Source organism: Sciurus carolinensis, chromosome 3 (assembly GCF_902686445.1).
Source record: "Sciurus carolinensis chromosome 3, mSciCar1.2, whole genome shotgun sequence".
Lineage (NCBI taxonomy): Eukaryota > Metazoa > Chordata > Mammalia > Rodentia > Sciuridae > Sciurus > Sciurus carolinensis.
The window spans coordinates 24,804,692-24,820,314 of NC_062215.1; the positions used below are offsets into that span (position 1 = coordinate 24,804,692).

General features: G+C 39.9%; 1 protein-coding gene across 3 annotated transcripts in view; it reads right to left on the minus strand.

The window, feature by feature from the left end:
• Positions 1-4,183: 4,183 nt before the first annotated feature.
• Ttll6 (tubulin tyrosine ligase like 6) overlaps positions 4,184-15,623 on the minus strand; it is a 36,640-nt gene continuing 25,200 nt past the window's right edge. For all 3 annotated transcript variants that reach the window (XM_047545613.1, XM_047545614.1, XM_047545615.1), the window contains 3 exons: positions 8,653-9,022; positions 7,595-7,864; positions 4,184-4,853 (listed from right to left, as the gene is read on the minus strand). In XM_047545613.1, coding sequence (XP_047401569.1) covers positions 7,605-7,864; positions 8,653-9,022 — 630 coding nt within the window. In that variant the 3' untranslated portion in view covers positions 4,184-4,853; positions 7,595-7,604. The remainder of the gene's footprint in view (positions 4,854-7,594; positions 7,865-8,652; positions 9,023-15,623) is intronic.

Sequence of the window (15,623 nt, forward strand, 5' to 3'; positions counted from 1 at the left end):
CTTGCTTTGCTTTCCCACATTTATTTTCTCATATTTTCTGGGGACAGTGGTAGATATAGGAGCAAAGGGGAAGGGAGGCTCTTGCTGAAGGTCAGCTCAGATCAGTCAGAATTCTCACGGGGAGAGTTGTGGTGGGAGCCTGATTGGAGGCTCCTGATAGGAAGAACATGTGCTTAGAACGATCTCATCCCCTCCCACCCCGCGGCAACTCCTGGAGCCTCCAGCCCCTCCCCAGCACACAGTGTGCGTCCAGGAGACATGAAATACCCTCCACATGACACATTGCCTGTTTGGCTTTCCCAGGCTGCTAGTTAATAACTTAGAATCATGGCTGGAGAAAGCAAAATAATTGAAAGCAATGCTTAGTCAATTGCAGTTTCAAGGTCTTCATTGCCTTCCTAACAATTTGCAAAACCCATTTTATTGCGTTTTTAGATTCCTCAAGTTGAAATACCACTGTGTGCTGTAATTAAGCTAAGTGACATGCCAGCTGTAAAGACAAGGGTTGTGAATGATTACATTCAGCTCATGTAATCATCCAGTATGGGTGGGGGAGAACATTTGGAACAGCTGCCAATCTGCCAGACTTATACTCACTGCCAGAGTAGAAGGAAAACTGGAATCTGCAATCACCCTTTTAAGGCTAGCAAGTTACCTGGCCTCTATGAAATGACTTGGGGTTATCCGGTGTGGGGTGAGCTATGTATCAGAAACCCCTGGGGAAGATTGATTTATATTTATTTAGGTGCTGTGAATTGAACCAAGGGCCCCATTCAGGCTAAGCACCTCTCCTACTACAGGTTTATACCCCCAGTCAGAGAACTTTTTAAGTCCAGTAACTTCCCCTCTCTGAAATGGATTAATCTGGTCTAGGGGGAACCACATGTCTTGAGAACTGCTCACCTAGTTCTGAGTTTAGAGATCAGGAAATCCTGCCCAGTCCAAAATAGACATTTTTAACAATTTGGTCTTCAGGAACATCACTTTTGCACTTGGAAACTTTTTCATCAGTGTTGCTCTTTTAAATCCATCTGGGAACTGAAACTCGTTCAACTACTTTATGAAACAGATAACCCCTGATCTCTATCCCTCAAAAGTTCCTTCTCCCAAAGTTCTTGTTTTCTTCTTTCTTCCTCTTTTTTTTTTTTTGTAGTTGTAGAAGGATAGTATGCTTTTTTTTATTTTTATTTTTTTATTTTTTTAGTGTGGTGCCAAGGATCAAACCCAGTGCGTCACACGTGCTAGGTGAGTGCTCTGCCACTGAGTTGCAGCCCCAGCCTCAGTTCTTGTTTTCTTTCAGGGGACTTCATTCTTGAAGCCCTTCCTTTTCCTCTTCCTTTCCATGCACTCAGCTGCCATGTCCCAGCTCTCTGATGTTTTTGTCGTCTGCTTCTTTGTCCTTTCATTTTTCTTTTTCTGATTTATTGAGATACTTCTTTGTCCTTTTCTTTCTAGTCAGTCATACTTTCAGATGCACTTGAAGGGCAGACCACCTTATGAGCCTCCCAATAGCTCTCTGATCCTGGATCCCTCCTCCTTACCAATCAGCATTCCACCCACTATCCAGACTCATCTTCCTAACACTAAATAAAGTCTAAATAAAGTCTCTCCCATTCCAAACCCTTCAGTGGTTTCCCACTTCCCCCTGAATTAGGTAGTCACATCCCAGAATAACATTTTAGATCCTCCACAATATTAACTCATGTAGCAAATATTTACTAAATTCCTATTATATCCCAGTTACTAGGTTAAAAGAAATAAAAGATGTAAAAAGGTGATACATTGCAGTAGAGAGATAGCCACACAAACAAGTAGCTATCATGAGGAGAGCAATAATAGCGACAGAAACAGAGGGTCCCTGGGTCTCCTAAACGATCTTTCCATCTTCATCTCCCAATTTTTCTTTCTAATTTGGTTAAGTTGGACTAGATCTTAGGTCTTTATCACATTGAGGGTTGTTTGTAATTTATTTTAGGTCCATATACCAGTCCACACTTAATATCCACTTTTTAAAATCCCATTTATACCTTCCTGTGACCACCTCCTCCAAAGAAGTGGACTTCAGTCATCAGCTGGGTGTGATGGTGCTTGCTTCTCCTGTACTGGCACTCTTAGCTGAAGCTAGTTATATGTGGACCTGCCCATTGTATGCTCCACAGAAGGAGGAACTGCTGCAGGCCTCCTTTGTCTTCCATAAGCATTCAGTAAAGCAGACAGTTGCTCTACATAGCCCTTTGGGTCAGCAGACAGCAGGTGGGTGGGGCTGGGAAGGTAGCCAGACATTCTACCTTCTCATTGGCTAGCCAGAGCTGTTAAAGAGTCTCCAGGTAGGACCTGCTCCATAATTTGGCAGGCCCAGTGCAAAATTAAAATGCAGGACTTCTTGTTTATAAATTATTCAGAATTTCAAGAATTTAATAGAACATTAAGCCAAGTGCAGAGCCCTTTTATGTGTGAGTCCCCGAGTGACTTCACAGATTGCCTGCCCAAGAAGCTGGCCCTGTCTCTAGGAGCAAAGGTGCTGGCACCAAAATGTCCCTTAGAAAGACAAAAAATTCTGATTTTACCTTATTAATAGAGTTTCTTTTCATCAGTTCAGGATGCTTGACAACTGAAACTAGTGATGAGGGAGCAAAGAGGAGAGATGTAGTGCTTTTGGGAGGTGGAAATGGATTTCAGCAAGTCTTACAACTTTTGCTTAGGCTAAGCTGTGCTCTATGGCAACTTTATAGCATTAAATACCTTGGATAATTAAGGTCTTTTGCTTGAGGAGTTCAGGGTTCAAGTATCCTAGATTCTCCGACATCCTTAAGACCAGACATTCATTTCATTGGAAATCCATAGGTAAACCTGGATCACCACTGTGAAGCAGGTGCTTGTCTTCAGACCTTACTTCTAGCCCTCCCCGTACGTTCCCTGCAAAGCTCTCACCAGGGACCTAATTCAGAAAGAGCAATGAGGCAAAAATCTTGAATCATACTCCTGGAAAGGGCAGAGAATGAACTGGCATACAAGGTAAGATGTTATACCTAGGGCCTTGTGATGTTTAATCTGGATTGTCAACTTGATTGGATTTAGAGATGCCTAGGAAACACCTAGGATTAAGAGACTTCCGCATGTATCTGTGAGGGTGTTTCCAAAGATGACTGACATGTGGAATAGCAAATTGAGGGGGCAGACCCACCCTGAAGTAGGCAGCACTGTCTAGTAGGCTGGGGCCCCCAATGGAACAAAAAACAGAAAGAAGAAGCTGCAGCAGATGCAAGCTCAATTCTTCTTGAGAAACCCAGTTGTTCTTTTTTTTTTTTTTTTTTTTTTTTGTGGTGCTGGGAATTGAACCCATGGCCTTGTGCTTACAAGGCAAGCACTTTACCAACTGAGTTATCTCCCCAGCCCAGAGAAACCCAGTTGTTCTTGAGTGGGTGTCTATTGCTGCTACCAGCACCTGTGGACATTAGACTCCACCTCCTTCAGTCTTCCAACATAGATTCTCACCAGCAATTCTCCAGGAATTTCCAGGCCTTCAGCCTCAAACTAGGGTTACATCATTGGTCCCTTTTGTTCTGAGGCTTCCAACTTCTTGGGCCGAGCAAATACTGGTTTCTCTGGCTCTCCAGCCTGCAGATGGGCCATTGTAGGACTGTCCAGTCTCTGAACATGTACGTGAGGCTAATAAATACTCTATTATAATGAGGCAGGAAGATTGTGAGTCCAAAGCCAGGCTCAGCAACAGCAACAGCGAGGTGCTAAGCAACTCAGTGAGAACCTGTCTCTAAATAAAATACAAAATAGGGCGGGGGATGTGGCTCAGTGGGTGAATGACCCTGAGTTCAATCCCTAGTAACAAAATAAATATATAAATAAATAAATAAATACCCTATTTTATTTACACATATGTACACATCTTGTTGGTTCTGTCCCTCTAGTGAATCCTAACTAATATAGCCAGACTTGTGCTGGGCAGAGATGGAGGTGCCATTGTACCCCAGAATAGGCTTGACTGTCTTGGGCTTTGGGTTCCCAGCCCAAGAATTTCTCAGAAGCTCCTGACATATTTTCCTTAGTAAGAAGTGATCAGAAGAACTATCTTCCCACCTCCCATTCCCATTCTCTCTCTGGATCAGGCTCTTTGTGCTAGCATTGAACATGACAATTTATTTTATTCATGTATACATGAGGGGAAGGCATATAATTTCTGCAAGTCAGTGGAAGAAACATCTACGGGTAGGGCACTTTCACCTCACCTCTGTCTTTGCCAGAAAGAATGAGCTGGGTTGAAACAGGAAGTAGCAAGATGATGTTGGAGCACTAAGGTGGTGGGTATTTGGACCGGCTGGAGCGGGAGGAGGTCTGATCTTTCACAGGCAGCAACTGCTCCAGTTCCCCCACTCAGGAGTTATCCGTCATGCTCATCCCTGCTCCTGACTCATCTTTAGAGATGAAGACCAACTGGCATAGGTCTGTTGATGGACCGAGGGCTTTGGACTCCTGGAGATCATGAGTCCTCTGAAACACACCTCCCCCAAGTTGCTCTACTTGGGGGAGTGTTCTGGGTGAAGGTGAGAACCCAGAGGAGAGCCACTGCCGAGGCAACTGGTATGCCAACTGGGGCAGCACCAATCACCAGGGAAGTCATGGTCCTACAATACTGGAAGCTCACCGGGAGGATACAAAAGCAAGGCTATTGGCCTTGGTGGTGCTAATGGGAAGTATTTATCACACCAGGATTTCTATAGGAGGAAATGGAACTTTTGGTTGGTTCTGTAGACATTATATACATTGTGGGAAGAGACAAATAATTTCCTGGTAGTAAGAGGTAGGAAAAGAAAAAATGGTAGAAATCCAGTCTGATTCTGGAAGAAAAAAAAAAATAGATGTTTCTTAGATTTTCTTTCATAATGACTGCCAGAATGTTAAAAGTCAATTAACTCATCATCACCATTCCTACCGAGTAGATCAGGAGGTGCTTAGATGTTTCACATTCACAATCACTAGAAACTCCTTTCACCTATACAGCATTCATTTTCCTTCAGCCTTACTATCCCAAACATTCATATGGACCATTTAAGAGCAGCCAGGTTGACTGACTGCAGATAGTATGTGATAGTGGTTAAGAAGCTGTGTGCAGCTGGGCACAGTGGTGCATGCCTATAATCCCAGCAGCTCAGGAGGCTGAGGCAGGAGGATGGAGAGTTCAAAGCCAGCCTCAGCAAAAGTGAGACCCTAAGCAACTCAGTGAGACCCTGTCTCTAAATAAAATATAAAATAGGGCTGGGGATGTGGCTCAGTGGCCCAGTGCCCCTGAGTTCACTGGGTACCCCCAACAAAAAAAAAGAAATTGTTTGCAGCCGGGCATGGTAGCGCATGTGTGTAATCATGCTTGGGAGACTGAGACAGGAGGATTGGAAGTTTGAGGCCAGCCTCAGCAACTTAGCAAGTTCCTAAGCAACTCGGCAAAACCCTGTCTCAAAAAATAAAAAGGGTTTGGGAGTGTTGCTCAGTGGTTAAGCACTCCTGAGTTCAATCCCTGGTACCAAAAAAAAAAAGCTGTGTGCCCATGGATAAATTACTTAACCTCTATAAGCTTTGGTTTCCCCATTTGAAAAAAGGGAATAACAATGCCTTGAGGACTGAGATAATTGTGCAAAGCTTTTAGGACACCAAATGTAAATGTGTCTTGGTTCAATCCATGCAAGGCTCAGCAGCAGCAGGACAATATCATCATCACCACCACCATCATTGAAGTTACCCTCTTTACTAAGACTTAGTTATCCTCAAAATCTTACAAAATTGGTTATTTAACCCTTAGAGTTCAGCTGTTATACAGATCTGCATCCTAGGCTTAGGGACCAACCACTGTAAAAGTGGATCCAAAAAAAGGATAATGAGATCATAGTGACTTCAGCAGAACAATGGAAAAATTTTCTCAGGATGCCATTCCTTAAATGGGTCAGGACAGACTCTAAGTTTGAGGTGCAGTGATAAAGAGGAGGAAACACTGGGTGATTTGTTCAGAGTTCATCACTCGCATGAGGTTGGGCAGATCATGTAACATTGTCAAACCTTGATTTCTTCATTTGCAAATTGGGGATCAGGTAATAACCTCTACTTTGTCAATCTCACAGCATTAAACAGAAGATTCCCTGAACTATGGTATGTAAACTTGGTGTTTTGTTTGTTTATTTGTTTTTGGCATTTTACTTTATTTTTTTATTTGTAACTTTTTTTAACTTTTATTTATTTTTTTCATTATCTTTTTGGACAGTGATAAATACTTAAAAAATTTTTTTCTGACATATATATAGGATAATAATGTCTGTCTCAATCTACCATCCTTCCCATTCCCACCCACCCCACCCCTCCCCTCAGTCCCCTCTGTACAATTCAAAATTCCTTCATTCTTCCCTACCCAACCCCTGCTATGGATCAGCATCCACTTATCAGAGAAAACATTCAGCCTTTGATTTCTTGGGATTGGCTTATTAAACTTGTTATTTGGAAGGTCTGTTATTACTACACTCAAGAAAACCCCTAATCCACCACATGGACTCTGTACTGCCCTTTCCTTCTTTCATTCAACCATCATTTATTATGCAGAAGTCCTTTTCTCAAGCTTCATCCTGATCCATTTATAAATCAATGCATACCCAAGATACTTGTTCAAAAGACAAATTCCCAGGGCCATATTCCAGACCTCTTGTCAGAATTTTCAGGAGCCTGGTCTGGAAATTCTAGGTAGAACAAGGGTCCCCACATAATTCTGGTCATGTGGGAAGTTTGGAAAAGAAAAGACCTGGCATGGTAAAGGACTATCGGAGGAGCTTCATTCAAATGCAGATTCCTGGGCCTGTCACTTATGACCTCCATATTCAGAATTTTGAGGAGTAGGTCCAGTGTTGTGCATTTTTACAAATACTGGAGGTGAAGACTGTTTACTTGCAGGCCCCCCTGCAGTGTGAGCTCTTGGTCACCAGGGGGCCAAGTCAGTGTCTGGTGACAGTCTGTTTAGGTTACAGAGGGAGAGGACTCAAATGCATAGCCTACTTCTATAGACAGCCAAGTAGCACTATCCCTTTCCTCAGGCAACACTATTTTATAGAGTTCTCCTGTGATTTTATATAGGGCCTTCCTTCAGAATCTAGACTAAAGTTCTGACAGGAAGCCTCTCACCATCTCCTCGATCTTTTCACACAATGGAATCAAGCAGTCTCCACCGTCCTATTTTTCTGTTTCCTGCCATTACAAGGTTAGCAGTTAGAGCAAGTGATCTGGGCTGGAGCCAGGCTGGCACAACTCGAAAGATGTGAAAATCAACTCCTCAAAGTTGGTAAGGTTCTTTCTTTCTGGGATCTGAGTTTATGACCGTCATAAGTGACAGGCAAAGCAAAGTGCACTTTGTGGTGGGGACAGTTCTGTCTTATCAGAAATATACAAAGCAAGGGGCTCACATTTTGACTCAGGAAAGTCCTGATTGTTTATTTACCTGTATGTCTTTATCAATCCATCTAGCCTCCTACGTACTCAACATTTCAGAAAAATTAAGAGAGTATGCCTGCTAACACACCAACACACGCCAGGAATATAGGCAGCCTACCTAGTTCCTTTCACATCCTTTTTTGGCCAGAGATCAGGCAGTGGCTGTATGCTTCCTGCTCCTGTATATGTGGGTCCCTCATAGCACCTGTATGGCTTCTGCCAGGTCTTGGATCCAGTCGGGCAGGAGTGGCAACCACCAGAAGGTCCTTCAGAGAATAGTTATGGCTGTGAGGACTCTGCAGGAGGAGAAGGGAGGGCACATCCAGCTGTCCTTTCTCACCAAGGCTGTGGCTATGGGAGAAGCACTTCCTTGGCAGGAAGGAGTTTTCTGGAAAGACAAAGCCAATGGCATCATCAGTTTGTGCTCTGGATTCAGCACTAATTCCTGGCAAAACGCACCTCCAACTTGGGCCAAAAAACTGACTAAAACTGACTGAAGCTCTTGGAACCAGAATCACTTGTGGCAACTCTCCTCCAAATCATTCCTCTTCCCTCTAATTGGGACAAGATCATCTGAACAAGAATCAGGAAGTGTTGAAGAGGCTCCTCAGACTCAACATTCTATTTGATCCTTTTGTCTTCTCAGTCACCCTAAGAGCACCAACAGATGGGTTTCCCTGAGGGCAGGGTCTAGAACCCTTCCTCATGACTGTGGATCCCAAAAAGTTAGATCTGGTTCTGTTCAATTTTCTCATCCCTAATACTATAGTTTGGATGATAAATGTGCCCCCAAAGGCCCATGTGTTAAAGACTTGGTCCTCAGGTGCTGCTATTGGGAGGTGGTAGAATCTTTAGGTGGTGGGGCCTAGTGGAAGATCCTTAGCTCACTGAGAGCATGCTCTTGAAGGGGACTGTACAACTTTAGCCCCTCTTCTTCCTCTTGCATTCTAGCCATGAGGTAAGCAGTTTTGCTCCCCACCATTGCCAACCAGTGCCCATACCAGAAGTCTAAAAGAAATGGGTCTGCCTGATCACAGACTGGAACCTTTAAAACTGTGAGACAAAATAAAGCTTTTCTCTTTATAAGTTAATGATTTCAGGTATTTTGTTATAGTAATGGAAAGCTGATTAACACACCTAAGCTCCTGACACAACCCTGCATACATTGGCATTCACCTGACAGGTCACTCAGCACCTGCTTCCGGTTGCAGTAAGCTGGGAACAAGGAGAGCTTCCCTCTCAACCGAACCTTGGTCAATAACTCTGACATCAGATGCTGCTCCTTCATGTCTTTCTTTAGCAAAGCCCAGCTTGGGTTCAAACTCCGTGAGAAGCTCCAGGATTTTGCAGGCACAGAAGGTTTTGATATGTTTTCCTGGATGAACTTTGGAGGGATCTGCTGCTGTTTATATTTAAAGGATACAATCCTGACAATTTCTGGGCTACTGCATTCAGAACTGGTGGTCAGTGTCAGGCTTGGTAGAGACTCCGGAGAGGTTGAGCCCCGAGTAGTAGATTCAGGGGAAGTTTCTACTGAGGTTAAGGGCTGAAAGAGAAAACAGTCTAAATTGAAATTGTAGAAAGCAAAGGGCTCCTTCCTATGCTATTCTTGAATGAAATAAATAGTAATGGTTAAAATGGTTAATTAATAGTGGAACTCAGCAGCAGCAAGAAAGATTTAGGTTAGAATAGTTTCCTAACCACAAATTGTTTAAACACTAGGGCAGAAGATAAAATGGTGGGGGAAAACCTACAGCTTCCTCTAGAGATCTTTAAAAATAAGAAATTGTAAATCGGAAAAACAGGTGTTATTTTACAGCTATCAGACTTGCAAAAATTAGAAAGCTGAATAATACCACTATTGGTGAGTATGTGGATGCATAGGCACACTCTGCTGCCAAGAATACAGACTGATATGGTCATTTTACACCATTTAGAAATAACTGGCATAATGAAATACAGATATCCTGTTGCCTAGCAATTTCACTGCTGGGTATATACACTAAATAAGTTACTAGATATCTCTTTTAAAATTATGTACACCAATGTTCCTAGCAGCATTTTTCACCAAAAGGTGAAAGCAGTTCAAATGTGTTCCAAGAGATGAATGAATAAACAAAATATAGTATATACATAGAATGAAGTCTTATTTAGTTTCAAAGAGAATTCTGATGTATCTCAATGTCAATCAACCTTCAAAAGATCATGGTAAGTGAAATAATATAGACATAAAAGTACAAATATTGTATAATTCCACTTATATAAGGTAGCTAGAGTAGTCATATTTATACAGACAGAAAGTAAAATAGAGGTTACCAGGAGTTGGGGGAAGGGAAGAATGGAGAGCTATATTTAATGGGTACAGAGTTTCTGTTTAGAGTGATGAAAAAGTTCTAAAAATGGATAGTAGTGATAGTTGCACAAATTAGTGACTATCCTTAATGCCATGGAATTGTACAATTATAGTGCTTAAAATGGTAATTTGTTTTGTTTTGTTTTGTGCTTGAGATTGAACCCAGAGGCACTTTACCACTGAGGTATATCCCCAGCTCTTTTTATGTTTTGTTTTGAGACGGGGTCTCACTGAGTTGCTAAGGCTGGCCTCAAACTTTTGATTCTCCTACCTCAGTCTCCCAGGTAGCTGGATTATAAGCATATACCACTGTACCTGGTGCAAAGTGGTAAGTTTTATGTTATATATGTTTTATCAGAATTTTAAAAATAGAGGAATATTTATTTCAGTGTTATTTACAGTGGGACAGAACTGAAGGCAACCTGCATGTCCTTACTTTGGAAAATTGGTATGAAGAAATAAATGGATGGTTGGAAATTATTCTTGCAGAGGGGCGAGCAAAGGGAACTGCACTTATTTGCAGCTTTACAGCCTTTGTCCAAGGATACCACATGGCTTGGGCAACAGAAAGCCACAACAGAGAAGCCAGAAAAATGGGGTAAATTGTGAAAAGGGGAAATCTCTCATGTGCAATTTGACAGACTGATAAACTATACATGCTGAGAGCCAGGGGCAATGAGGGGGAAAGGACTCCAGAAGATTCAATAAATAAGCTGCACTGGAGACTGAAATAATTAAAGAGATTCCAATTGCTGCTTACCACAGTAGATTAATAATTTGGGATTTAGAGGAATAAATAGAATCCAGAGACTCTACAATTAGTCACAGCATCATATATTCATATTCATAATGTCCAGCATCCAAACATAAAACTGCCAGAAATGTCAAAAACCAGAAAAATATAATCCACACTCAAGAGAAAAAGTAGTTAGTACAAATTGGCTCTGAAATGACCCAAATGTTGGTTCATAAGTATACAATGACTTTAAAGCAGGCATTATAAATATGATCAAGGAATTAAAGGAACATATGCATGAGAATTTTTTTAAGTTGTGAATCTAAGCATAGAAACCAAAACTATAAAAAGAATTTGTATTATGAATAATTATAATATACCAATTAAAAATAATTTAGAATAATGGTGCATATCTGTGATCCCAGCTACTTGAGGTTGGAGGAGGAGAATCACAAGTTCAAGACCAGCTTGGGCAACTTAGGGAGACCTTATCTCAAAATAAGAAGGACCGGGGGCATAGTTCAGTGGTAGAGTGTTCCTGGGTTTAATCCCCAATACTGAAAATAAAAAGTTATCCAATCTAAAGAACAAATGAGAAACAAGACTGAAGAAAAATAAATACAACCCAAGAAGTCTGTTTATGTGATTTAATATACATGTTCTTTTTTTTATGTACATATTCTTAAAAGTCCCCAAAGGATAAGAGAAACAAAATAAGGCAGAAAAAATATTTGAATAATAGTCATAAACTTTTCAAATTTGATGAAAGACCATGAATTTAGAAAACCAACAAACTCAATAATACCAGATAGAATAAATACAAATAAAAAACACACGTAGACACAACAAAAAGCTAAAATTCACAGATAATGACATATTACACAGAGGGCATTATTATGAAAACAGTTGATTTCTCATTTTATTTTATATTTATTTTTATTTCTTGGTACTGAGGATTGAACTTGGAGGCATCTTACCACTGAGCTGCATCCCAGCCCTTTTCATTTTTAATTTTGAGACAGGGTCTTCCTGAATTGCCCAGGTTGACCTTGAACTTGCCACCATGTCCAGCTGACTTCTAATGTTTAAAGAAACCAGAAGATAATGGAGCAACATCTTTCAAATGTTGAAAGAAAGAAAAAAAAAAAGTCTAGAAATCTAGGTTTCCCCCAAAAATTCTTCAAAATGAAGTCTAAATAAAGACATTTATATACACAGAAATAGAAAATTCTTCACCTGCAGGTAAATGTGCACTACACTAAATAATGAAGGGAGATTTTCAGACTAAAAATAACTTTAAAATATACATCCTTTTAAAATACTATAACCTTTTAAAGCAACAATTTTAACACTGTATTGTGGGATTTGTAATGTATGATAACAAAATATTGTTTTCTATATTTAAAATTTAGTACAACATTAAGTACATTTTGTTAAGGAAAAGATGCATATTGAAATCCATAGAACAGTCACTGAAAAGAGGCAAGAAGTTACAGCTAAAAGGGAAATCAAGAGTTGAGACTAATATTAAATTTTCAATTTAACCCAAAAGAAGGCAGAAAGGGAGGAATGCAGGGAGCAAAAATAGAAGAAATAAATAGAAAACTAATAACAAAATTTCAACCCTGAACTTAATCATATTAGTGATATAAAATGAAAATGGAATTAAAATTCCAATTAAAAAGGTAGAGCTTGTTACACAGAAAGCAAGACTTACTTATACCTGTCTAAAGAAAGAGCCTTTAAATACCCAGTAACTTCAGAATATACATTTTTCCCCCCAGGTGCACATGAAACATTCACTAGGACAAATTGCTGGACCATAAAGCAAGCCTTTTTGTGTGTGTGCCTGATGATAGGGATAAAACTCAAGCCTCGCATGTGCTAGGCATGTGCTTTATTACTGAGCTATACCCCTACCCTATTTTTTGTTTCTTTAGGCTTGGGTGCAGTTCAGTGGTAAAGCGCTTACCTACCATGTCTAAGGCCCTTGGTTAAATCCCAGCACCACATTAAAACAAAACAAAAAACAAACAACAACAACAACAAAAAAAAAAAACATGCACATACACCAAAGAACTAGACTCCTCTTTTTTATTTGATAGTGACCATCTTAACAAACAGATATGAAGTGATGAAGTGATATTTTGTGGTTTTGATTTGCATTTCCCTGATGATTAGTGGTGTTGATATGTTTTCATATTTCATATGTCTATTGACCATTGATATATCTTCTCTCTAGAGAAATGTTCATTCAAGTCCTCTGCACCTCCCCTACCACCCCAGTGCTGGGGAGAGAACACAGGGCCTAGCACATACTCTGCAAGCATTCTACCACTGACCTGCACCCCCACTCCTGCCCATTTTTCAATTCAGCCATTTTTTTGTTGTTGAGTTTTAGGAGTTCTTCATATATTTTGAATATTAACTCTGACTGATTCATACCTGAAAATCCTCACCCCAAAGGTGATGGTATTAAGAAGTGGGGTTTTTGGGAGATGATCAGGTGATGATCAGGTAATGACAGCAGAGCCCTAATGAATACTGCCTTTATAAATGAATCCAAGAGAACTAGCTAGCTCTTTCAACCACAGGAGGACACAATGAAAACATGCCTTCTATAAAGAATGGGCCCTTGACATTACAATACCAGACCTTAAACTATACTACAAAGCAATAGTAACAAAAATGGTATGGGATTGGCACCAAAACAGACATGTAGACCAATGGTACAAAATAGAAGACACAGAGAAAACCCCACATAAATATGGTTATCTCATACTAGACAAAGGTGCCAAAAACATACATTGGAGAAAAGATAGCCTATTCAACAAATGGTGCTGGGAAAACTAGAAATCCATATGTAACAAAATGAAATTAAACCTCTATCTCTCACCCAGCACAAAAATCAACTCAAAGTGGATCAAAGACAGACTCTGAAACACAGATCCTGCACCTAATAGAAGTAAAAATAGGCCCAAATCTTCATCATGTCAGCTTAGGACCTGAATTCCTTAACAAGACTCCTAAAGCACAAGAAGTAAAATTAAGAATCAATAAATGGCATGGATTCAAACTAAAAATCTTCTTTTCAGCAAAGGAAACAATCAACATTGTGAAGAGAGAGCCTACAGAATGGGAGAAAATCTTTACCATACTCACCTCAGATAGAGCATTAATCTCCAGGATATATAAAGAATTCAAAAAACCTTAACACCAAAAAAACAAATAACCCAAAGAATAATTGGGTTAAGGAACTGAACAGACACTTCACAGAAGAAGAAATACAATCAATCTACAAACATGAAAAAAGGTTCATCATCTCTAGCAATTATAGAAATGCAAATCAAAACTACTCTAAGATTTCATCTCACTCCACTCAGAATGGCAATCAAGAATACAAGCAGGGCTGGGGAGATAGCTCAGCTGGTAGAGTGCTTGCCTCGCAAGCCCAAGGCCCTGAGTTCGATCCCCAGTACCGCAAAAAAAAAAAAAAGAATACAAGCAATAATAAGTGTTGGTGAGGATGTTGGGGAAAAGGTACCCTCATACATTGCTGGTGGAAATGCAAATTGGTGCAAATATGGAAAGCAGTGTGGAGATTCCTAAGAAAACTTGGAATGGAACCACCATTTGACCCAGCTTTCCCATGCCTCAGTTTATACTCAAAGGACTTAAAATCAGCATACTATAGTGACACAGCCACATCAATGTTTATAGCAGCTCAATTCACAATAGCAAAACTATGGAACCAACCTAGATGCTTTCAACAGATGAATGAATAAAGAAAATGTGGTGTACACACACACACACACATATATATATACACACAATGGAATATTACTCAACCTTAAAGAATTAAATTATGGCATTTTCAGGTAAATGGATGGAACTAGAAAATATCATGCTAAGTGAAATAAGCCAAACCCCCAAAACCAAAGGTTGAATGTTTTCTCTGATAAGCAGATGCTCATCCATAGTGGGGAGTGGGTAGGGAAGAATGAAGGAACTTTGGATTATGCAGAGGGGAATGAGGGGAGGGGTGAGTGGTGGGGATGCGAAGGATGGTAAAATGAGACAAACACAATTACCCTATATAAATGTATGATTACACTACAGGTGTGACTCAGCACCATGTACAACCAGAAGAATGAGAAGTTATACTCCATTTGTGTACAATGTGGCAAAATGCATTCTACTGTCCTGTATAATCAATTAGAACAAATAAAAAAATTTTTTAAAAAGAATGTGCCCATGAAAGACATCAAATCTGCCTGCACCTTTATCTTTGGGTTTCCCAGCTTCCAGAACTCTGAGAAAAAAAATTTCTGTTGTTTATAAGCTACTCAGTCTAATGTGTTTTGTTCCAGCAGCCCAAACAGACTAAAACAAACCCCTTATCAGATATATGGTTTGCAAATATTTTCTCCCATTTAATAGGCTGCCTTTTCTTTCTGTTGATTGTTGTCTTTGCTGTACAGAAGGTTTAAGTTTGATGTAGTCTTATTTGTCTAATTTTGCTTTTGTTTCTTTGGGCTTTTGTTGTTGTACCAAAGAAATCATTGCCAAATCCAGCATTGTAATGCTCCAAGACATATTCTCTTAAAAGTGCTTTTCAAACTAGGGTTATAAACCAATTTGTAGGTCATGAAATTAATTTAGTGGATTATAATTGGTATTTTTTAAAAGAATAGAATAAAAAAGACAGAAAATATCTAATGAGTCACACCACACCATATGTAGTATTGCTAAACACTGTTTTGAAAACTTTTTTTCCCTGTGTGTATATATGATGGGTTGTAAAATAAAATAGATTTCTTACTGTGGGTTATGGTCAAAATTTTTAAAAAATATTGAACTACTTTCTACTGCTCTTGGATCAAACAAAGTCCCAACAGTGCTATCTGTCTATGTCCCAGTAGTTATGGTCAAGTCATTACATGGCCCTCAGTCACCCTTAGTGTAATAAACACAAGGGGACCTAAACTAGAGTGGTAGGGACCACATCATGTGGCAATTTTATTTCTGCAAAAAATAGAAAAGCATCTGCTATATTAA